Source organism: Leishmania major, chromosome 26, assembly GCF_000002725.2.
Source record: "Leishmania major strain Friedlin complete genome, chromosome 26".
NCBI lineage: Eukaryota > Euglenozoa > Kinetoplastea > Trypanosomatida > Trypanosomatidae > Leishmania > Leishmania major.
In genome coordinates, this window is record NC_007267.2 from 83520 (window position 1) to 104187 (window position 20668).

The following is a 20668-nucleotide window of genomic DNA, read 5'->3' on the forward strand; positions in this document are numbered from 1 at the left end:
CTGGTGTCCCCTCCGACCCTGCTTCGTATCGGTGCTGGGGCAGCACTGCTGAGTCGGCCTTGCCGTGGGAGAGGCGGGTATAGATGTGCAGATGTGAGTAGGGCAGGGAAGAGGGAGGCGACACGGGTCGGTGCGTTACCGCACACTGATGATGAGCTTATGCCGATGTAAACTTAAAGTGCCATCAAATCGAAGTAATGGGGGTGCGTGCGGCAACGAGAGCAAGGAGCGGCCGGTGCGAGTGTGGCAGGAAAAGAAGGGCAATATGCCCGATGTCCCGGTCGGCGTTGCCGATCGTGTGGCGCAGAAGGGTGCGCGCTCACAGTGGTGGAAAGGGAGCCGCCACCGATGGATACGGGAGCCACCCACGCACGCGCATCCATACATGCGCCAAGTGGGCGTGTAAGGCGTCGCGGCGTTGAAAACAGGGAAGGAGAGAGAAGAATGCCGGCAAGATGGCGGAAGAAAGAGCTGCGGCAACGGAAGCTTCAGCATGGAGAAGGCGCGCGAGCTGCAACAAGTCGCAGCGCCACCCACCCACACACAGACACACATCCAATCCGTTTGCGTGCACACACGGCAAGCTATGACGTGAAGCAGACCCCAAAAGGGACTTCATCGGTCAAGATGTGACCGACGCTCTCTGCAGCAACTCCAAGGAGCGGCTCGCCGTTAGGGATGCACAGTACTGCACGGAAGAAGAAAGGAGTGGGGCAGAAGAGTAGCCGCGTCGCACCTTGAAAGTGTCACACGCGCAACCCTCGATGCCCACCCGCAAAGCTCACGCCGACGCCCACGTGTGCTGTCTCCTGCTGCGTTGCTTTTTCCGTTCATCTGCCTTTGCAATTCAAAGAAACACACTCGCTGCTTCATGGCTGCGGCTCGCTCGCGCTCTCACCTCCACCGAGTCTCCCCACTTCGCCATACATATACAGGCGCCACTCGCATGACCAGTGCGCATCAAGTCAACGTGTGCCTGCGTGTGTGTGGGCAACAACAGCAAACAAAAAACAAAACCGGAAGACAAGAGAGTAAGGCATCCGCGGGAGGGGGTGGGGAGGCGGACGGCCATGGCAGCGGCACCATCTCCTGCACAACAAGGACGGCACCATTCGATCCTAATGAAGGTGGCCTCACTCCCCTGCATCGCAGGGGAGAGAGAGAGAGAGAGACGGGTGATGTTCGTGCGACACGCTCAACGGTTACGGAACAAACAAAACTGACGAGAAAGAGAAGTACGGCACTTTTTTTTCGGGGTGGTGTGCATCTATCCATACGTGCATCTATATATATATATAAATATATATGCGCTCATGTGCGCATGCGAATCTATCCAGATCGCGACGGCTTCTCCTTCGTCCCGCCCCCACCCCCCTCCTCATCCCTCTCTCTTGGAGGTGGTTTACCAGTGGCGTACATTGGACCGGTATCACGAGCGGTAAACCGCGTAAAGGGTGGCATCGGGTGGGGGGGGGTGAGAGGGAAGGGAAGGGAGGAGGAGGGCCGATGCGGCGCATCGATGCGGTGGTAGATTCGGAAGGAACGTGGCCACGGCATGAACAGAGTCGTAGTCGATGTGCAAGTGTGGAAAAGAGAAGTCACAGTCACTCGCTGGCGCTAAGAGAGGAGCAGCACGACAGACTGGGAAACAGGACTGCGGTAGGGGTCAGGCTCACGGCGTGGCGTTCTGGCTGAGCGTAGATCTGCTTTATCAGGTTGCCTGGACTGCGTTCCACATTGTTCTTCTGCAGTGCAGCGTACACGACTGGCAGCAGTACGCGCACGGACTCACTTGGCTCGCCGGTTGCGAGCCGAGCAGCGTGGCGGCTGCTGTGAAGTGCCGCAGCTGCCAAGCAGGACTGCCTGTACTGGCCGTAGTAGGTGTGAACTGAGAGAGAGGCAATCAGATACTCCAGCAGCTGGCGCTGCTCCGGAGACGCCGGCGGGTCTTGGTGGAGCAGAAGTGCCTCGCAGAAGTGGTGCAGCGTGGACACGGTCGTGTCGAACTGTAGTGTCTGCACAATTTCCTCCTCCGCGGTCATGACGTCTTCTTGTGCGAGCTTCATCTTGACGGACACGAAGTGCGGGTCCAATGTCGGCCATGAATGATCGCACTTGGAGGCGAGCAGCAGGGCTGCCATGCTGTATAGCCGTAGCTGTTCTTTCGGGGTGCTGCGACGGGCAAGGAAGCGGTCGAGCAGGGCTACGGCAAGGAAGTAGGCATCGAGGGAGAGCGGCACACCGCAGAATATGGTGAAGATGAAAAGCTCCTCGCAGGCGCGTGCACGCACGGACTGCGCCGGCACGCCCTGCTTCGGCGGGTACACCATGGAGCTCTGCGCGAGCTCATCCATGTCGATTAAGTCGTCCAGCACTGTGGGGTAGTAAGCCCCGGAAAACGTGAAGGCTCCGAATCGCTGCTGCACCGCATCCCGCAGCGCGGTGCAGAGCGCTAGCGAATCCACGGCCTCCTCTGCAGGATGGGCGCGCAGCCACTCCTCCACCCACACGCGGTTGCTGGGGCCCAGCTGGATTGCCAGCTGACGGACCTCGCACGCCGTCAGCGGCTCTTGCAGCCGCGCCGCCAACAGCACCTTCTCCTTCAGCTCCATCAACGTCAGCTCCGTCCCCTGGAGCAGCACGTGTTGGCGGCGAGTGAGGACGGCGACGATCTGATCACTCAGCTTACGCGAGGGGTCGCGCGAGCGCCCCCATACCTCTCCGAGAACGCGCACCGCCTTCGCGTCTGCGCGCTGGAACAGCGGAAAAAGGAATCGCTCGACTTGCGCGGTCGTGAGAATGTAACGGCTGCTCCTCAGTTCCGTCTCGTCGTCCAAGTCGCGCACGAAGTGGTCGCGGATGCGCTGCTGAATCATCCGGAACGTTAGCGGGCGCCACGCTTCCTTTCGCATCCTCTCCGCCTCTTGTTTGGCGACCACATAGGCCGGCATCCGCAGCACCGCCTGCGAGCAGTCGAGGGTGGTGCCACGGGGCGGCGGCGGTGGCGACGACAGATTCACCGGAACAGGGGCGAGAACGTGCCGGGTCGGCGCGGCACAAGCGGCCTTCGCAGGCCCGGTGCCATTGCGGCTTGTGTCCATCGCGGCCGCCATGTCGCGGGTATTCGACAAATAGCGATGAAGGCTGGGGCGCTGAGCAAGACAAAAGTGTCTGTGATGCGGCTGCGCCTGCGGGTGTGAGGCTGTGCGCAAACACGCTGAGCGACGGGTGGTGGCGGTGGGGAGGGGTTGGGGGCAGGGGAAAAGGCGAAGGCTGCTCGCGACTCAACAAGGCGGCACCACGGCACCTTCTTTTCGGTAGAATAACGTCTGTGTTGCTCCGCTGTGTGTCTGTCGGCGACGCGAGTGTGTTTGTGCGAAGAGGGGGAGACAGGGTGGTGATCGAGATAGCTGCGCAGCGAGATAGGGGCTCGAAATGAGCCCGCTGCGCCTCAGACGATACCATGTATAATGCATACATCTGCAGACACCTGTCGCAGTGCCCCCGCACCATCCACCACCCACCACCACACCCTTTCTTGTGCTTCTTCATGGTGGAGAGGGCACTGTCGACCAAGGTGCCAGTTCCCAGCCTGGCTGCTCACAATGACGGCAGGCAAGGACAGCAAGCATAGTGGCGCCCACACACCCCATGCCATCATGCGAGAGGTACGAGCCGCAAGAGGACGGTAAATGTACCACCCACCCCCTCTGCGTGCCTCCTCCTCGAAACCCGCGAAATGCTGAGGCGAGGCGAGGGCGCCCCAAGACGCAACACCGCTGCGCAAGCCCCCGTTCCTTTGTCTGTGAGTTTCCGCGTCTTTCCCCACGGTGCACGGCACACCCGCACTCTAGGGTGCGTGCTGTTGGCACCAACACGTCGATAGACGCACGCTGTGTGCGGTTGCACGTTGCAGCTAAAAGGTGTCGCCGAGGCGACGGTGGCGGTGGTGCGAGAAGCCGCGAAGCCGAAAGAGGCGGCGGTCGAACGTACCCGTTACTGAGCCACACACACATACACACTCTCGCACGCACACACACACACATACACACACACACACACACACACACACACCAGCTTACAAGCGATGCACCGACGAGGGCACTCCGGTAGGCACTCAACAGTGCGGCGGAGTAACAACAGGAGGCCCGCTGCGTCGCGTAGATGCGCATCCTCGTTCTCCTCCCTACCTCCACCAACCACGTTTTCCGCATGCCTGCCCATCCCCGTCGCGTTCCGTCTCGTGGAACTCCCCTAAAAGCCAACCCGCCACACCAGCGAGAGCGCGCAGGCGATGCATCCGACTCGCGGCACGCATTCGCCTTTGACCTTTTTCTTTCCACGCCGCCGCCCTCTCTCGATCCGGCGCACGCCGCACAACCGCTCATCGAGCGATAGATGCGCTACTACGCCACGGGGAGCTTGTCCACGCTGACGAGGTGGCTAAAGAAGATGTCTGCCGCCACGCTCAGCATGACGCGCACCGGCGTACCCGAGGCGGGACGGTACGACTGGCCATTCGTCATGTTCGTCTCCGCTGTCCGCACGCGGACAGGAATGGAGGTGTACAAGGCGGTTTGCCGAACCTGTGCATCGGACGCGTAGGCGGCTGCCATCAAGCCTACCGTTGTGCTGCGCGTGCTGTCGACAGTCTGGTAGTACCACCGCAGCCCTGTCGTCACCGTCTCGGCGCTCGCGGCCGTGGAGGACGGATTCGACACAATGGCTGCATAGGCCTCCTCCGTCCATGCAACGGTCACGTCGATAGGAAACAGCGTCACGGGCCGCTGGTGCGAAGCCTCCGTAATGTAGCCCGCCGCCCCGGGATCCATGTAGAAGTTCCGCTCCGCCTTGACGTTCGCACTGAAGAGGTAGTTGGCGTTGCCGGCCTTGTTGAAGGCGCCGCCGGCGACGAAGATGTCGACGATTTTCGAGCGGTGCGCCGGGTACGCCATCAAAAAGTGCGCCGCCTCCGTGCACGGGCCGACAATGACAAACTTCACGGACCGCTTCGCCAGCATCTCGCCCAGCGGCGCCTCAAAGTTATTGGGGGAGGACGTATGCGATGCGTACACCGGAACCGTCTTCGTGTACCCCTCCGCTTGGAGTGCGCTGAGGATACCCTCGACGTTACCCACATTCGAGCGCAGCTTTTCGACCGCAAGCGCGTTGTTGCTCACGACAATCATGCCGATGACAACATCGCGGCGCTGAGCAAGATAGCGAATCATCTGCATGTTATACGGCGTGCCGTCGGTGAAGAGAACAGTGGGCACAATGGTCAACGTCCGCTGCCCAGTCCGCCCAAATGCATAGATGACGAGCAGAAACAGAAAGAGGAAGTAGCACGCGAACGCGACGAGCTGGATGATCTTGATCTTGCGTGGCTGCGGCACGTCGCACCAACGTTGGTAGTACTCCTTGATCTGATCCATTTTCGTTGGCCCCTTCCCTCGTCATGCGCGGCGGTGTGCGGGAGCAACGACGGTCGAACAAGCAATCCCAAGCACGGAAGCGGAGAGGACGGCGACGAGTTCCGCCAACGTGTTCCTCGGCCGTGCTCGAGCAAGACGGAGAAGGACGGACGCCTTCAAACGGCGGAGCCAAGAGCACACAAGAGACGGCGACAACCCCAAAGACGAGCCTGGCAGAGACGAGCGGGCGGGCAAGCGGCGGGCGACAATGGAGCAGCTAGACCACAGGTCGACAACGCGAGGCGCCCCCAGCACGCTTCTTTGCTCGTCGACAACGAAAAGGGGCCGATGAGCCGCGACGACGGCGGCCGACGATGCAGAGGGAGCAAGCGAACAAAGGACCTGCGACGGGGCGCACGAGCAGCGACGTACGCACTGTAATCCACACTCGTGCGTGCAGGCATGCTAGGGGACGGTGGAGCAAGGAGACACACACCCATATGAGCGTGAAGGCGCGACCGTGGCAGATGGGGTGCGGAAGATGGGAGTGGTGCGGTGCAGAAGTTGCAGGTGTCGGACGTGGGCGGTGCATGAAGAGGGTAGAGGTGCGAACAGACGATATCCGCAACAACGAAGGGACCAGGGGCACACCGAGGATATCACGGAGTAGGGCCTACGGCGGAAAAGTCGAAGTCCGGGTGACCCGCTTTTCGCCTTCGGCTGGACAGAGCTGCAGTTCTCTCGCCCTGCCCCGCCCCTTCCCTTTGCCGATATCCACGGTTCGGCGACTGTTGCCGTCCTGTATTTCCTGCTGCCAGCGCGGCGTCATGCGGGCGGGCGGCGTGCGCGGTGCGGGGAGAAGTTGAGTGGAGCCGGGTACCATCTAGTCATCACAACAGCGATAGCGAAACCAAGGCAGGAAACGAGGCGGCCTCGAGGGAAGGCACAGCGCGGGTCAAGTGACGAGGTGCAACGGTTGCCGTGTGGGGATAGGGGCAACGAAAGGGAGCGCGGGGACGACACACCGGCGCGCGTGCCGTCGTACGTCTCTCGCCCAACGCCCTCGCACTTCTCGGGGGCAGCAGATGGGTCGCCGCGTTCCCTTCTCCCCCTTTTCCTCCACCGAGGCATGCGTTGCGTGAGGAGCATCCCTGCCACACTGACAAAAAACAAATCACACAAACACAGAGATGGAGAGAGCGACTGTTGTGTCGGGGAGTGTCATCGCTGCAGGCTGGAGGGGTCCATGTGCATCGAGTAGTTCCGCATGTGCAGAAGGATGTGCTGGTTCGACACAATCAGCGTGCGGATTGGCCGCTGCGCAAACGCCGACGGATGCGACTCCACTGCAGCGGAGATGATCTTAAGAAAGCACGTATTGCACACAAGGCACTCCATGCAAGCCTGCGCGATCACCTCGTGTGCCAGCTGCGCGTCGTACATGAGAGACATCACTTGCGTCCGCATTGCATCGAGCGCCGGCTTCCAGGAGAGCAGGAAGTGGTCCGCGATGCGCAGCAGCACGGGCGGTGGCACCTCCTCCTCACTTCGCGCAGCGTTGATGAAGTCGTAAAAGTGCATGTCCAGCAGCTCCCCAAGCAAACGTGTGCGGTACGTGCTGTACATGTTGCGGAGCTGGCTGAGGTCGAAGCGGTCTGCCAGCGTGGTGCCGCGCCGTTCCTCGCCCGGGAAGACGACGCGCTGCGCGGCAGTCAACATGTAATGGAGTTGGTTCACCACGTACGCGTCGCGCATCACCGCAGCATCGCCGCCGCCTCTATCAGACTGCGACGAGGCCGTCAAGCCAGCATGCGCGAGGATGTGTTTGACGATTTCCTCAGCATAGTGAATCACTTGCACACGCAAAAAGTCGATGTTGCCGACAAGCGCGACGAAACGGCTCTGACTCTCCGCTGCGTCCTCCTCGTCCTCCGCCGCCATCATCTGCACCGCAAGCCGACGCAGCTCGGCGTGCTCTGGATCATCCCAGGTGCGCGAAGCGGCGTTGTCCATGAGGACGGTGACCGTGTCGCAACTGACGTCCAGGCTAGATGAATTGCGTGGAGCTGCTGGTCGCAGGCTGCTACGACGACGACGACGACCACCACCACCACTGTTACCTTCGGTTGCGATGGGCCCTGCAAAAGACGACGACGACGACGTTGTAGAAGACGACCTGCCCAACTGCGGCGCCGGATTCGTCTGTTCAGACTGTGCCATCGCCATTCGCTCTTCGGCCACCGCCGCCCCGAGAGCAATGCCCAGGAGAGAGCAGGAGAGCGCCGTATAATTGCGCACAAGTGGGTGCACCGTTGCGATGCGCTCCGCGACCGAGCGCATGTGCGCGGTGACCGCCGCAAGCGAGGGAGCCTGTGCGCAGCGGAGTGCGACAAGTTGCGCGTCAAAGGTGCGCTTGAAGGCGGGCCACAGGAGAACTAGCAGTGAGTCGAAGAACGTATCCAGGCACCCGAGCTTGCAGACCGTCTTCATGTAAAAGCGGTACTCGTGACAGATGCGAATCAGTATCAACAAGCCGTAGGTATCATCTTTCGCGCGCTGGTTCACGCTCGCGTGGGGGTGTTGGTTCATCAGTTGTCGCACACTTCCGGAGGACTGCAGCAGCACTGCCTCGGAGACGTAGTCGACAATGAACTGCAGTGTCGGTTGGAAGACATCAACGTAGACGGACGTGTCGCCGGCGAAAAACTCGAATGTGAAGAGGTATTCGTGCGTGACTGTGTCGCTGAGCAGGTGCAGCACGGAGCGCAGCGTCTCCTCGTACGAGTGCCAGCGACCGGCTGCTTTCTCCAGCGTTGGGATCAGCGGCGGTGCGAAGACCCGTGCGAAGATATTTCCTCGTTGGCCAAGTTGAAACACCCTGTCGTCGACCAGGGATCCTCTGCTATGCACAGCTGTCAAGCTTGGCAGCGTGTACACGGTCTCTGGCGCAGCTGGCTGTACCCTCGTGAAGCCGCTGAGCAAGTTGCTGCCTACGGAGCCGAAGGAGGCGCTCGCTGCGGTGCTGTACTCCATAGCATTCAGGGTCAGGATGTAGCCTTGAAATTTGCGGAGGTAGAGCGAGGACATGATGAGGCAGTACTGCTGCTTGAACTCGTTGTAGATGGCACGGGTGATACGGTAGGGCATCAAAGTTAGCTGATGATTACCGTCCGTGCCGCGAGCGAAGGTGTGCCGCAGCAACGGCGGCGCGGAGCGCAGGAAGTGCACAAAGACAGCGTACTGCTTGAGACTGTTCTCCTGCTGGATGCACACATTCGTGTTGGGCACCGTCAGCACATACAGCTTGCGCGCGAGAAAGTCGCGCACCTTGATGCACGCAAACACGGTGAGACTGTCCAGAATATTCAGCAGCTCCGTGTAGATGGTAAACTCCGTCAGCGGCAGACGCAGCTCTTGAGAGGCGTGCTGGGGGGCGGTACCACTACGAGGGCCAGGTGACGCAGCGGATCCGCGGAGCTCCGAAGGGGCCGGCTGCTGCCGCTGCCACGTGCCTTTTCGGTAGTTCAGGTATTTGAGTAGCTCGCGTAGCGTCAGCTGAAAAAGCATTCCCAGCTCCCCATCATTCGACTGCGTCACAATCTGCACGAGCTCCGGTGGTACAACGAGGTGCGAGATCGCGGTCCACAGGACCCGCTCCGTCACGCGCGCGTTGCTTAGCTCAATGGACGTTTTCGCCAGCGTCTCGCGCACTTCGCCAATGTCATGCTGGATTCGATCAAGCTGCTCAATGAACTTCTCCAGAACCGTCTCCATCCCCTCCAGCACCGTCAGGCACTCCTTCAGCGAGACGTGCAGCGAGGAGATCCACTCTCCCTTCTCGACCAGGAAGGACTGCACAAAAGCGGCGCATACATCCTGCAGAGTGGTGCTCGAGGTGCGCTCGTCAAACCGCTTGCTGGTGCCGAGGTTCGCCTCGACGAAACTGTCTGAGAGATCGATGGTCGCCAAGTCCTCGAGATCGCTCTGTTTCAAGTCCATGTCGCGTGTACGGGTAGCAGCAGCAGCAGCAGCTGTACGCTTACCCCAAAAGGCAGCCTCCTCTCCGAACTACGCGCGTTTCAGTGCCTTTTATCTGCGCGTCTTTCTCTTATGCGTCAGCAGCTCGTCCGATGTGTTGCGCGCACGTGTGCGTTGGTGTCGCCTGCGTCGTCCCTCCACACGCGTGCGCGTCGGTGCGTAACGCTCTTGGTTCTTCTGTGTTCGCTGTTCTGTTCTGATGGTCTCTGCCCGTACGCACAGACACACGGGCACGTGTGCCGATCGTTTGGGTGCACAGGAAGGAGAGAAGAAAGGCAAGGACGAGGCAGTGTGTGTGTGTGTGTGTGTGCGTGTGTGTTAGCGGAGGGAGGGGACTGCGAGAGGCATGAGAAGGTGCAGTGTTGACGGCACGAAGCCGCATCTCGCATTAGCGGGATCCGATGGAGAAGAAAGGCGGAGTACGGAAAGAGGGCGGTCCAACGAAGGGCGAAGCTGCCATGACGGCCTCTCTCGCCCCGCCTGCCCTCCCAAGTCTCCTGTGCTACCGAGCGTGCACACACCTCCATCCTCCCTCGTTGTGCATGCGCGTCTGCATCGCTGCCTTTCCCGCACCGCGCGTGTGTGTGCACGCGAGCATGCGTGCGCTTCGTGTCCGTCACCTGTGGGTTTCGCCCGCGATTGGGAAAGAGAAGATGGGTACAGGATGTGACAGATGCGCGCGCACACGCGTGGGGCAAACGGAGATCCGGCCAAGCCTAAGCACAACATCAATGCCCGCCTCCTCTGTCGTGTTGCGTGCCCCCGCGTCCTGGCTGGGGACTATGTGCCTCTCCTTTGCACACGCACACACTCTGTCTGCCGGGCCCAGGGTCGTGGTGAGCATCATGAACGCGCGCTCACCAGCGCACCTGTGCGTTCGTGTCACTGCCTGTGTCCTGCCTCCTCCCTCTCTGCGACTCATGCGCGAGTTGGTAGAGGGTTACTCCAGCTGCGACTGCATAAAGTGCAAAATTTGATCGTCCGCCTCGCGTGGCGGCATACTGCACGACACGCCGAACACGGATTCGATCTGTGCGGTGCACGGCTCCCAGAGGGCGTCCAAGGCGGCTTGGGGGGTCGCACCCGTCACCTCAACAAGTATCCTCCCAAGCCGGACGGAAGTCGCGCCCCCGGGCACGATTTGCGTCAACTGGAGAGTAGCCGTCGCGCTTCTGAGCTCACCGTGCGGCGCTGCGCCTCTGCGACGCGAGGAGGCGAATCGTTTTGGAGTGCAGTGCGGCCCGCCACGGGACAATAGTGTCTGTTCAGCTTTCTGCACAATCACGACGGTGCCATGATCGTCACCAACGGAGATGTCTTCGACGTCGTCGCGTTCGCACACGCGCCAGCCAAAGTAGCGGCGGAAAAACGAGACGCAAAACTCCTTCGCGCGCACATCACGCCCGCTCTGCAATGCCGCGCGCTGCGCTGGGTCATTGGGAAAAACAAGCTCTCCCAGCACGCTTCGCATATCGTCGGTGTCGCCGACGCCCACGGTGGTGGTCGAGTGCGTGAGGAGGCGCTGCAGTACCGACACCTCGGCGCTCAGAATCTGCGCTGGGGCCCACACAAGCGGCACCCACGCCTCACGCAGGAGCTGGACAGAGTCCATCTCGGGGACTTCCGCCTGCACCCCCGCCGCACCCACGCCGTACGTCAGCTGCAGCCCAAACGTCTGACTCAGCCGCAGTGTCACGCGGCCGACCCTGCAACCCAAGAGTGCGCCGAGAGATGTTTCCATGCGCGCGTGGGCTGCGTCGAGGACGGAGCGCAGCGTCTGTGGCGCACGCAGAGCCGTCGGTGCGGCGCAAGCCTCCGATGCCCACGCTGCCGACTCCGTCATCCTTGGCGGTCTAAGTTCGGCTGCGGCAGTGGTCGCTGGGCACGGCAATGGCGCCGACGGCGACGAGGGAGAGTCGGCACTCCAGCTGGGCCACACGGCACTCTTGTCGCTTGTAACGCGAAACTGTGCGCCGTTGACCGGCGCCACCATCTGAGGATAGCGAGTCCATTGGTAGAGGAGAGTGTAAACACTCCGTATCGCTTGTCTCTTTGAGGAGCGATGGCAGTACACGTACAGCGCGTGCGGGGCGTCGCAGCAGGGGTGTTGAGAAGACGGAGATGAAGGAGGCCACGGCGTCGCGGGAGTACAGAACCCGAAAACGCGAAGAGGGAGCTCGAGGCGGGCCGTCCACACTTTCATGTACCGTGCCTCCACGCTCTGAAGGTCGGCAGGCGTGCAGCCCAGAGTCTCGCATAAAGACTGCACGATCGTCTCCGTCGAGGTCTTCTCGCACTCGGCCCCCAGTCGCTCCCACACTGCCTCCTGGATACGAGGAAGCTCGTGCGCCTCTACGAGAAGGCGATGATAAAGTTGCATCACGTGCATGGGGACACAGTGCAGGGGCATCGGCTCAGCCACGAGTGTTATCGGCGTTTCACATGGCGCCTCACTCCCGTTTTGCCGCAGTCGCTCCCACCCTTCGACAACAACGCCCCCTAGTCCCTTGTCGTAGCGGTGAGTCACACGTGCGACACCGCGCTGCCGCGCGAGTGCCCTTTGGGCAGCCTTGATGAACCTACCAGGCGAAGGAATGGGCGCACTGGACATCTCTTGTCCGGACGCCGTGGTGGGCAGGCTGGCTGTCTCCGCAGGTTGCAGGGCAAGTGAGTGCAGCATCCTCCACAAGACACCAAAGCTGTCTGGGCCTTCCTCGCGATGCATCACACTCGTCGGCACCTTCGCGGAGGTTGCACCGTCGCTCGACTGCACCGCGGCGTCCCCTCGCCGTTGCCGCCTCATGGATATTTTTGACCACCGAGGGCCAGAAGCAGACGTCGACGGCACAGGTGAACTGCGCACCAGCTCTGCCACAAACACCTGAGCCCACTCCACGGGCTCCTTTTCGCTGGCAGCCGCAGGCCTGAGGACCCACTCGCACGCAAGTTGGCATTGCGGCGGCGGACGACCACTGTCATTCTCGGTGGCCAGCGCCGCGACACGCCTTCGCAGGTGCCGCATCGCTTCCACGGTCGCCCTCGCTTCGGGACAGGATGCGTCCATTACGTACTGCAGCAACGTTGACCACTTTCTCTCTGTGGATCCGCCGAGATAGCCCTCATTCATGTTCACAGTGCACAGGCGTACAGGCGACATGCGTGACGCGACGATGAGCCACAACTCCGTCACTGCGCCGCGTTTCTTCGTGTACACGTTGTGGCCGAAGAGCTCCTTGAGAAAGTCCTCAGTGTCCAACGCGTCCGGCTCACCAAAGGTGGTCGTGAAGAGAAGTGCCTCGACCACCTGCGTGAAGGTCGCACAGCGCACAAGCAGCCCGTGCCCACCTGCCGTGTCGTCGCTGTCCTCCTCCCCACCAAGCGCACTCGATGCGGCGACACGGCTACCAGGATACGCAAACAGATCAGGGCGTGAGAGCATCAAGGCCCTCCTCATCGCAGTGTGCGCCGTTGAAAGCCACGCCGCGCTGGCAGGGAGCCGCATCACCACAGTCGTGGCCGACGGTGACGAGCATGGCTCCGTCCCGCTACACACCGGCGCAGACGACGCTGACGGGGAAGCCGTGGTGAAGATGTGCAGATCATACTGGGCGGCGCCATGTCCTGAAGAGTCCTCTGCCACTTTTTCGTCATGGCGCCGCCGCGGTGTCGCTGCTTCTTCGCAGACCACCGGCGTCAGCGACACATGAAGTGGGCTGCCGTGAGGCACCAGCCACTGCGCCGTCAGAGGCCAGGAGTGGAAGAAGGTCGCCTCCGTGGATGAGGTGTGAGCAGGCATCCACGCAGACAGTGGCGCCGAATCACGGCAGTGCTCCTGCACGGCAGAGAAGAGAGCCTGTTGCATTTTCTTGGCAGCGGCGCTTGTTTGCGATTGCAGAGCAGCGGCCCCGGCGTTGAAGGGGAAAATGAGCATCAGTGTGCCGCAGCGTCCGAGGTGTGCAGGACCGGTTCGCGTCTGCTGCTCGCGCAGAGTCGCTGCTTCCTCCGTGTCCGCACTCGGCCACCCGTCTCCCCTTCGCTTGCCGCGGTCAACAACGTCGTCCGCGTCAGACCCGCTGGCCGCCATGGTGATAAGAAGACGCTGAAGCGCCTCCTGTAGCGTGCTGCGCCGCGGCAGGTACGCTGTCCTGTACACCGGCCGTTTCGCACAGAAGCGGAGAATTCGCCTGTAGCCGGAGAGTGTGTTCGCGCCCTCGAACACAGCAGGAGCGGCGCTGGCACCGCGCTCAGCCACGAACTTCGCTGTGCTGGCGGTCCATGTCGCAGAGGTGAACCCCATCGCCGACATGGAGTCGCCGATGGAGAGTACGTCCACCGAGATGCACTGCGGCGCATCAAACGCGGGGCTGGTGGCGCCGTGGGTTCGATTGCCCGTGTCGGAGCACACAGAACCCTTGTCCACCTGATCGCCTTTGCCGCGTGGGGCTACCGTGGCGGCCGCCGGCAGAGGTGCTGGAGCGGCTTTGCAGAGTGGTGCTGCCCATGGCGTGTGTACCTGCGCAGCAGCAGCGACGTCCGCATAGCAATCCCCACACAAGATTTGAATGCTGGTGAGCTCGGATGCCGTGCCAGGTGAAACTCGCTTCGCGTTGGCATCGCTGTCCTTCACGATGAGCTCCGCGTCGTACTCGAGCGAGAAGAGCGGAGTGGCGCATACGGCTACGGAGACCCGAGGCAACCCCCGTAGACCATGCTCGTGCCGTAAAAGCTCGCGCAAGGCGGCGCATCGGTCTTCGAGTGTGCCGGGGTAAAGAAGGCCCAGCTGTGGCCACAGCGGCGGCAGAGCACAGCTATCTGTCGCGGCGCTTCGCCCTCGCGCACCAATCGCTCCACGGAGATGGACTACAAAGTCGTCTAAGCTGGCCCGTCCCACAAAGGTGCTCCAGCGCACGCACGCCGGCAGCCCCGCATCCGCGGCAGTGGACACCGTCTCCTGTGCCCTACATGGCGTTTCTTGCGCAAGTGAATCGCTGCCGCCTCGAGTGGCACCAATCCAGTCGTAGGCGATCGTCGGAGAAAGCACGGCCGCCGCGCTCACGAGGTGACCCGCCAAGTCCATCGGTCCACACGTCCAGTCTTTAGCGGGGGACAAGCGCCCACTTGCCAGCATGCGTGAAAGGGCGGATACCGTGTACAGGTCTTGTAGAAGCCCCGAGCCGCTCGCCGGGTTTGTGTAGCGGCGGGACACGCCATCCGCTGCCTTGTTGTCCACAAGCTGAGCGAGCCCACGATGTGCTTCAGACGACTGCAGTACGGCCGCCACACCACTTTCGCCATTGGTCTCGCCGCTGCAGCTGGCGTGCAGCTTGAAGGCAAGGCAGAGGTGAAACGCCACGGCCTTTGACTGCTTCACGATCATGTCCGCGTTGCACTGAAGAGACCAGCAACGGCGTGCTCGCACCTCGCCCCACCACGGGCAGTGCCGAGTCGCATTGTGTGGCGCATGGTCGTCCTTCTCCATACACGCCCGCAGGCCACGCAGTGTGAGCTGCGTGTCGCAGAAGTCGCCGCCGGCTTCCTTGACAAACCTGCAGGCCTCCTCCACGCTGTCCCTCGTGTATCGCATGTGCAGCTGCCGCAACTTCGCCTCTACCCTTGTCAGAGCTCTCTCAATCACATCCAGCAGCTCGCCCACTTCATCGCCCCCCGACTCTTCGCCGCCACCGGCTGCGGGCTCAACAGGCGTAAAGCGCGGCTGTGTGTGCCACGTATCGTACAGCTCAGCGGAGCACCGCCACCTCTGCCCAGTCGATTTCTTCGTTGTTCGTGACGACGCATCGGAGACGCCGCCGCGCTCGTCACGATGCGTTCCCTCCTGCTCCTCAGTAGCAGTGGCAGCGAGGTCGTCCTGCCGCAGCAGCCGCACTCGCAGTGTCAAATCGAGCGCGTCCAGCAGCTCGACCATATTCGGCCGAGGAGTGCACAGGTGATGAATGAGAAACGTCTTCGTTGACTTCCACGATACCCCACGCATTCCCTGGGCGCTATGGATGGCCCTCCACCGCACACTCTCGGTCACGGCCTCGGCAGAGGTGCCGCAGCACTGCTCCACGAGGATGACGCTGATTGGATACTCCTCCAACGCGCACACGAGACTACCCACGACATGTGGCCGCTTGATGGGAGCGATGTCGAGCGTGGTGGACACGTCGTTAAAGTAGTGGTCGAAGAGGGCGGCAGCATCGGAGAGGATCTTGGGTGCGGCCAGAGAGGCCGCCAACGACGACGACGGAAGGCGAGGGGGCGCCGTGGAGGAGGGCGTTGTAGAGGCCGAAGGTGCAGTGCCCTCAGCGGCGGTACCGCATCTTCGAAGAGGACTCGCCGCCTCGGTATTCGGCCGCCACGTCGCGATTGTCCAATCTGAGAACCGCCGCACCCCGAGCCTATGTCGCGCACGGCGCATACGCCCAGACCCACCCCAGGCAAAGATGTGACGGCCAATCCTACTTCTACGTCTCTTGGTGCTTGGCGCTCCCTCCTTCTCGGCCTCGATGCGCATGCGTTAGCGATTGTCCGGTACGTGATAAGCCACCCCGTGTGTGACGGCACACGGGGGGGGGGCGATCGAAGGAGGAAAAGGGAGGGGGAGGTGGCGGCGATGAGCCGCCGCAGCGGCCCCAAATACAACAAAAGGGTAGCGAAGAGGCGTGGCCGAAACAGAAGAGGACGGCAGCAGGCAGTACGTGAAAGTTTGCCCGTCCCGCACGCTGTAAGAGCGAGGGGGCGTGCGCGTCGCGCGGGGACGTCGAACGGCCAGTCACACGCAAGGCACTTCATGTGATTGTGGCGTCTGCAACGGCGCGCCTTGGGAGGGGCAGGTTCGCCTGCCGGCGACAGAAATGAGCTCTTTTACCTCACCGATGCGCCACCCACTGCGACCGGAGCGCAGAAGCGTTGGTGCGCATCCAGCTCCGTCCGCAAAGCGCCTGCCTGCCTGTCTGTCTGCCTGTAGCGGGGCGAGGCGGACGAGGATCCGAGCGTGGCTCGGCAGGAGGGAGGGCAAAGGACACACACGCGTCTACGTCTGCGACACCCAACACAGATCGACACGCGGATGCGCACACAACGCCCGAGACCCTGTGTGCGAGTGAAACTTTCGGTGTTGCTGCTTCGGTTCCACACCTCAACAAAGTCGAGCGAGCGACGCGAGGCAGCGGGCAGATAGTTTACATGAAGAACAGAGGGCGAGATGGTGACGCGCGAGCATGTACTAGAAAAGGGCGACTGGGCACACCATAGGAGGTGCCACAACGGCCTCGCCGATCGTGCGCTGACGCGCGCGGACAAAAGACAGTAAAAGAAGCCTCCACCCGCCCATACACAGAAAGGAGCGGAGAGAGCACGCATGCGGGGCGCTACGCCGGCTCCTCGACCGCTACAGCGGTCAGCTCCTCGCCAGGTAAGCACAGGTGCATGTACGGCAGCTCGTACACGTCATGGCTCGTTAAGGTGGCGAGGAGGCCGCTGCGATCGCTGCGCAGCGCAGCATCCCAGTCCATCGCTGCCTCGTCGTACCGCTTCAGCTCCTTTAGCGTGAGTGCGCGGTTCACCAGTGCGTTCCACGCCGAGGGGCACGCCGTGGTCGACGTGCCGCCTGCAAGAGGCAGTGGCAGCGATGTGCCTGGGGCGCACCTCAGAACTACGTTGTAGTCCCTGAGGGCATCTGCGTAGTTGCCGAGCTGCTGATATATCTTCGCACGCTCATGATAGTATCCAAGCGGCGCGCACTCTGTCCCACCCCCCAACAGCGGGTGCTCTTCCCCACGTGCCGTGGCCGCCGCAGCAGCCTCCTCGGTATGGGCGATGATGGCAGCGGTGAAAGCTGCGAGGGCCTCGCTGAGTCGCCCCGCAATCGCGAGCAGCACACCGTACGCATACGCGAAGGGCGGAGTGCGCTGCAGCGAGGGGTCGAGCTTCAACGCCTGAGTGAGACTGTCAAGGGCGGCACCGTGTGCACCGAGGGAATGATGGATGCGACCCTGCAGGTAGTAGGGGTCAGCCGCCCCAGCACCGAGCGCCACTGCGCGCTCGACCTCGCTGCAGGCGCGAGTGCACTCCTGCACGTCCGCCAGCGCCTCCGCATAGCGGGCTAGCGAAAAAAAGACCAGCGCGCGGTTGTAAAGGAAGGCCGGTACAACTCGTCCACGAGCCAAGGAGGCGGTGTGAGAGGTTTGACCAGTCACACTCTGACTAGCCTCGATCGCGGCGGTCGCCCAGGAGAGCGCCAGTTCCAGTCGACCCAGCCGTCTAAGAATAACGGCGTGCAGGTGCTCCACCTCTCCCGGCAACACGTGATGGCACGCAGCATGGGAAGTGCTGGTAGGTCGAACCGTGTACGGCTCATGCTTCGGACGCTCTGCCGACGACTCAATGCTAGGTTCCCTGGCATCGGCCACCTCTCTAGGGGTGGAGTTGCTCTGGGATGCGTCCTCAAGCGGCGGTGAGGGTGGGTCGGCAGTCGCTACAGGTGGCTCGCCTTCGCTGAAGGGTCTGGCTTGCAGCGTCTGCAGCGCTCCGAGGTGGTCCTTCACTTCCACCTCCGACACAGCAAGTCGGAAGAAGCAGATGTCCCTCTGCGCGGCGTCGCGGTGATGCTGGGTGGAGCGCTGGCGAGCCTCGCGGAAGTGGCGCACGGCGAGGTCGTTGTAGCCGTAATCGCTGTACACGAGTCCAAGGTGTGTGAGTGTCAGTATCTCCACATCTGCCACGCACACTGGCAGCTCGCTCATGCGCGAGGGCGGCTCCTCGTCACCGCCGCCGCTGCGGTGGGCACAAGCGGTCTCCCTCAGCACCTGCAACGTGCTCTGCAGCGCACGAAGCGCTGCACGCCGGTCGCCCTCTTCGTGGCGCACAATCCCGAGTAGCAAACCAGCGTACAACCGGATCGACACCTCTCGGGTCTGTTGCAGCGCCTCGGACTCAAGGGACGCTGCCGCGGAGGGGAGGTCTTTGTCGCAGAAGATGTGAGTCAGACCCATGGCAAGGCACGCGTGTGCGGCGGTCTTCTGCGGTGTCACTCCCGCTGGCTCTTGCCTGGCTGCTTCCGTCGCTGTAGATGCTTGCAAGTCAATGAGTGCCTGCGGGCCCATGCCCAACTCCATCTCGATGCAGCCACGGTAGAACCGAAGGCAGTGCTCTTTCTGGCCTCGCAGGACCGCTTCATTCATCCTGGACAATGCTTCGGCGTACCGCTTCCTGCGCACGAGTGCGAGGCTAAGGTGCATGGGGAACTCCAACGGTTGTGCGTCCATCTCCGTCGCCCGCGTCAGGCACTCGACGGCCTGAACAAGGGACGTGCCTTCGAAGTAGTAGGCAAGTCCCATGTTGTGCAGCACGGAGGCGGGCCCCTCCCCTCCCACCTCGATAGACTTGCCCAGCAGCATCTTTGCCTTCTTGTACTCGCGGCTTCTGAGGCAGCTGCGGCCGTAGAGGGCGTATACCTTCGGCCGCGTTGCCTCGTTGACGCGAGACCACATCGGCTCCTGCAGGGCCTGCTGGAGGCACCACTGCGCGAGGCTCACGCAGCCCTGCTGCATGTGCACGCGACCAAGCTCGTAGCACCACATCCCATTATCCGGCTCCCACCGCAGCGCGCTGCGCAGGTCGGTGACGGCGTCCGTGTACCGGCCCATGCGGAAGCACAGGTTTGCCCGCGCCCCGTAGAGGGACGCGAGGCGGCGCGGGTCATTGCTACCCTTGTCCACCTCGATTGCGAGTGACATGTCGGCGAGGGCCGACGTTAGGTGACCGAGGCGGGAAGCCAAGGTGGACCGCAGCACGAGTGCATGCACATACGTGGGGTCCTGCTGAACCGCGGTTTGGAGGAGCTCGGCCGCCTTTTCCGGCGCAAACGTGCCCTCCACGAGACATTGCCTGGCAGCCTCGACGAGGCCCTTGGTCGTGCGTGTCGCCCTCATGGACGCGAGGTGTGCTAGGGCTTCTGTGGGGCCGTAAAACGTGTGCGTACATTATGGTACAAAATGCGCAACTCCCTGTGCAGGCAGGCGGCACATACACGCGTGCCACCCGCACCCGCGTGTCCCCCTCGCTTTCTCTCAATGCGGGGGGGGTGCGTACGTGAGAGATACAGTGCGCAACGTGCACAGGCCTTCTCCCCTGTGCGCGATGCGCCTTCGAACGGGAGCGGATGGCGCAGGGGAGGGGGTGAGGGAGGGGTGGCGAGTGGCCTCGGTCAGCACACACGGCACGAGCAGACGGCAGTGCACAAGAACTGCAGAGAACTGGAGCAGACGAAAAAAAACGTCAGCGGTACGCACGCGCTGCTCGCTGAAGCGTCGACAGACGGGAAGAAGAAGCAGAGAGAGAGAGAGAGCTGCGGAGTGGGAGAGAGCCGCTGAGGCAAGCCGGGTGGATGTGTAGGCATCTCGAAGTACCCGCAAGGGGCCGGCACGAAGCAACCAGCGAGATGGCCGCGAGAACGACACTCGAGTTCGTAGATAACTTCGAGAGAAGCGCGGGCATCAGTGTACAACTACTACAGGGAGGGGTGAGCACCCGACTTTTCTTGTGTGCTCTTGGCTTGCTGGTGTACGCCCCACCCCACCCCCAACTCGCCTCTCGCCACTGCCCTCTCATGACCTTTTCTCTGAAGCACTCCAATGCACGGGGTAGGACGGGTGCAGGAGATGCAACGCAGTCCGCGAAGGAGTGAGGTGAAGAAAGACGACAGTGGCGGGGGTAGCACAGCTGTACGTGTCAAGATCATCTCCATCCGCATGATGACAGCACGTCGACAAAGACACACATACACCCAAATATGCACCTGGCATGATGAGCACAAGGAGAACGCGGCAAGCGGCGCAGTCGACGACAGTGACAGCCATCGACAGCTTTGAACACGTGCGCAGGAGAAGATGTGGAAGAATGCACTTGAGTACGCAATGAAACAACGACACGGCCAACGAATCAGGCAACATCCAGAAAGACAGCCAAAACACAAAGGCGGCTACGCGCAACAGACAACTCGCTAGCGCGTGTACACATCACCGGCAGCTCGCGTCACCACGACAAGAACCAGCCGTTCCTCCGCTAGGCGTCTCCAAGCATGCAGCAGATGAATACACATCGACACCCTCGCACAGCGTACATAATATGGACGCCCGTGTGCAGATGTGTGCGTGTCGGGGGCACCCGCAAAGGAAGGGGACGAGCGGGCCGCCGAATAAAGACTTTGCCAC

At 62.0% G+C, this 20668-nt stretch overlaps 5 protein-coding genes across 5 annotated transcripts; all 5 read right to left on the reverse strand.

The window, feature by feature from the left end:
* Window positions 1-1604: 1604 nt before the first annotated feature.
* CYC8 (putative mitotic cyclin) lies at window positions 1605-2951 on the reverse strand (the record flags this gene model as incomplete). The annotated part of the gene is made up of 1 exon (XM_001683988.1): window positions 1605-2951. One exon carries the CDS (start codon window positions 2949-2951, stop codon window positions 1605-1607), a length of 1347 nt encoding a protein of 448 aa, XP_001684040.1.
* Window positions 2952-4406: 1455 nt separating this feature from the next.
* LMJF_26_0340 (conserved hypothetical protein) lies at window positions 4407-5435 on the reverse strand (the record flags this gene model as incomplete). The annotated part of the gene is made up of 1 exon (XM_001683989.1): window positions 4407-5435. One exon carries the CDS (start codon window positions 5433-5435, stop codon window positions 4407-4409), a length of 1029 nt encoding a protein of 342 aa, XP_001684041.1.
* Window positions 5436-6635: 1200 nt separating this feature from the next.
* On the reverse strand, window positions 6636-9413 carry LMJF_26_0350 (conserved hypothetical protein; the record flags this gene model as incomplete). The annotated part of the gene is made up of 1 exon (XM_001683990.2): window positions 6636-9413. One exon carries the CDS (start codon window positions 9411-9413, stop codon window positions 6636-6638), a length of 2778 nt encoding a protein of 925 aa, XP_001684042.2.
* Window positions 9414-10392: 979 nt separating this feature from the next.
* Window positions 10393-15873, reverse strand: LMJF_26_0360 (conserved hypothetical protein; the record flags this gene model as incomplete). Its single annotated transcript, XM_001683991.2, has 1 exon — window positions 10393-15873. The coding sequence occupies one exon, from the start codon at window positions 15871-15873 to the stop codon at window positions 10393-10395; it is 5481 nt and encodes a 1826-aa protein (XP_001684043.2).
* Window positions 15874-16825: 952 nt separating this feature from the next.
* On the reverse strand, window positions 16826-19387 carry LMJF_26_0370 (conserved hypothetical protein; the record flags this gene model as incomplete). Its single annotated transcript, XM_001683992.1, has 1 exon — window positions 16826-19387. The coding sequence occupies one exon, from the start codon at window positions 19385-19387 to the stop codon at window positions 16826-16828; it is 2562 nt and encodes an 853-aa protein (XP_001684044.1).
* Window positions 19388-20668: the final 1281 nt, after the last annotated feature.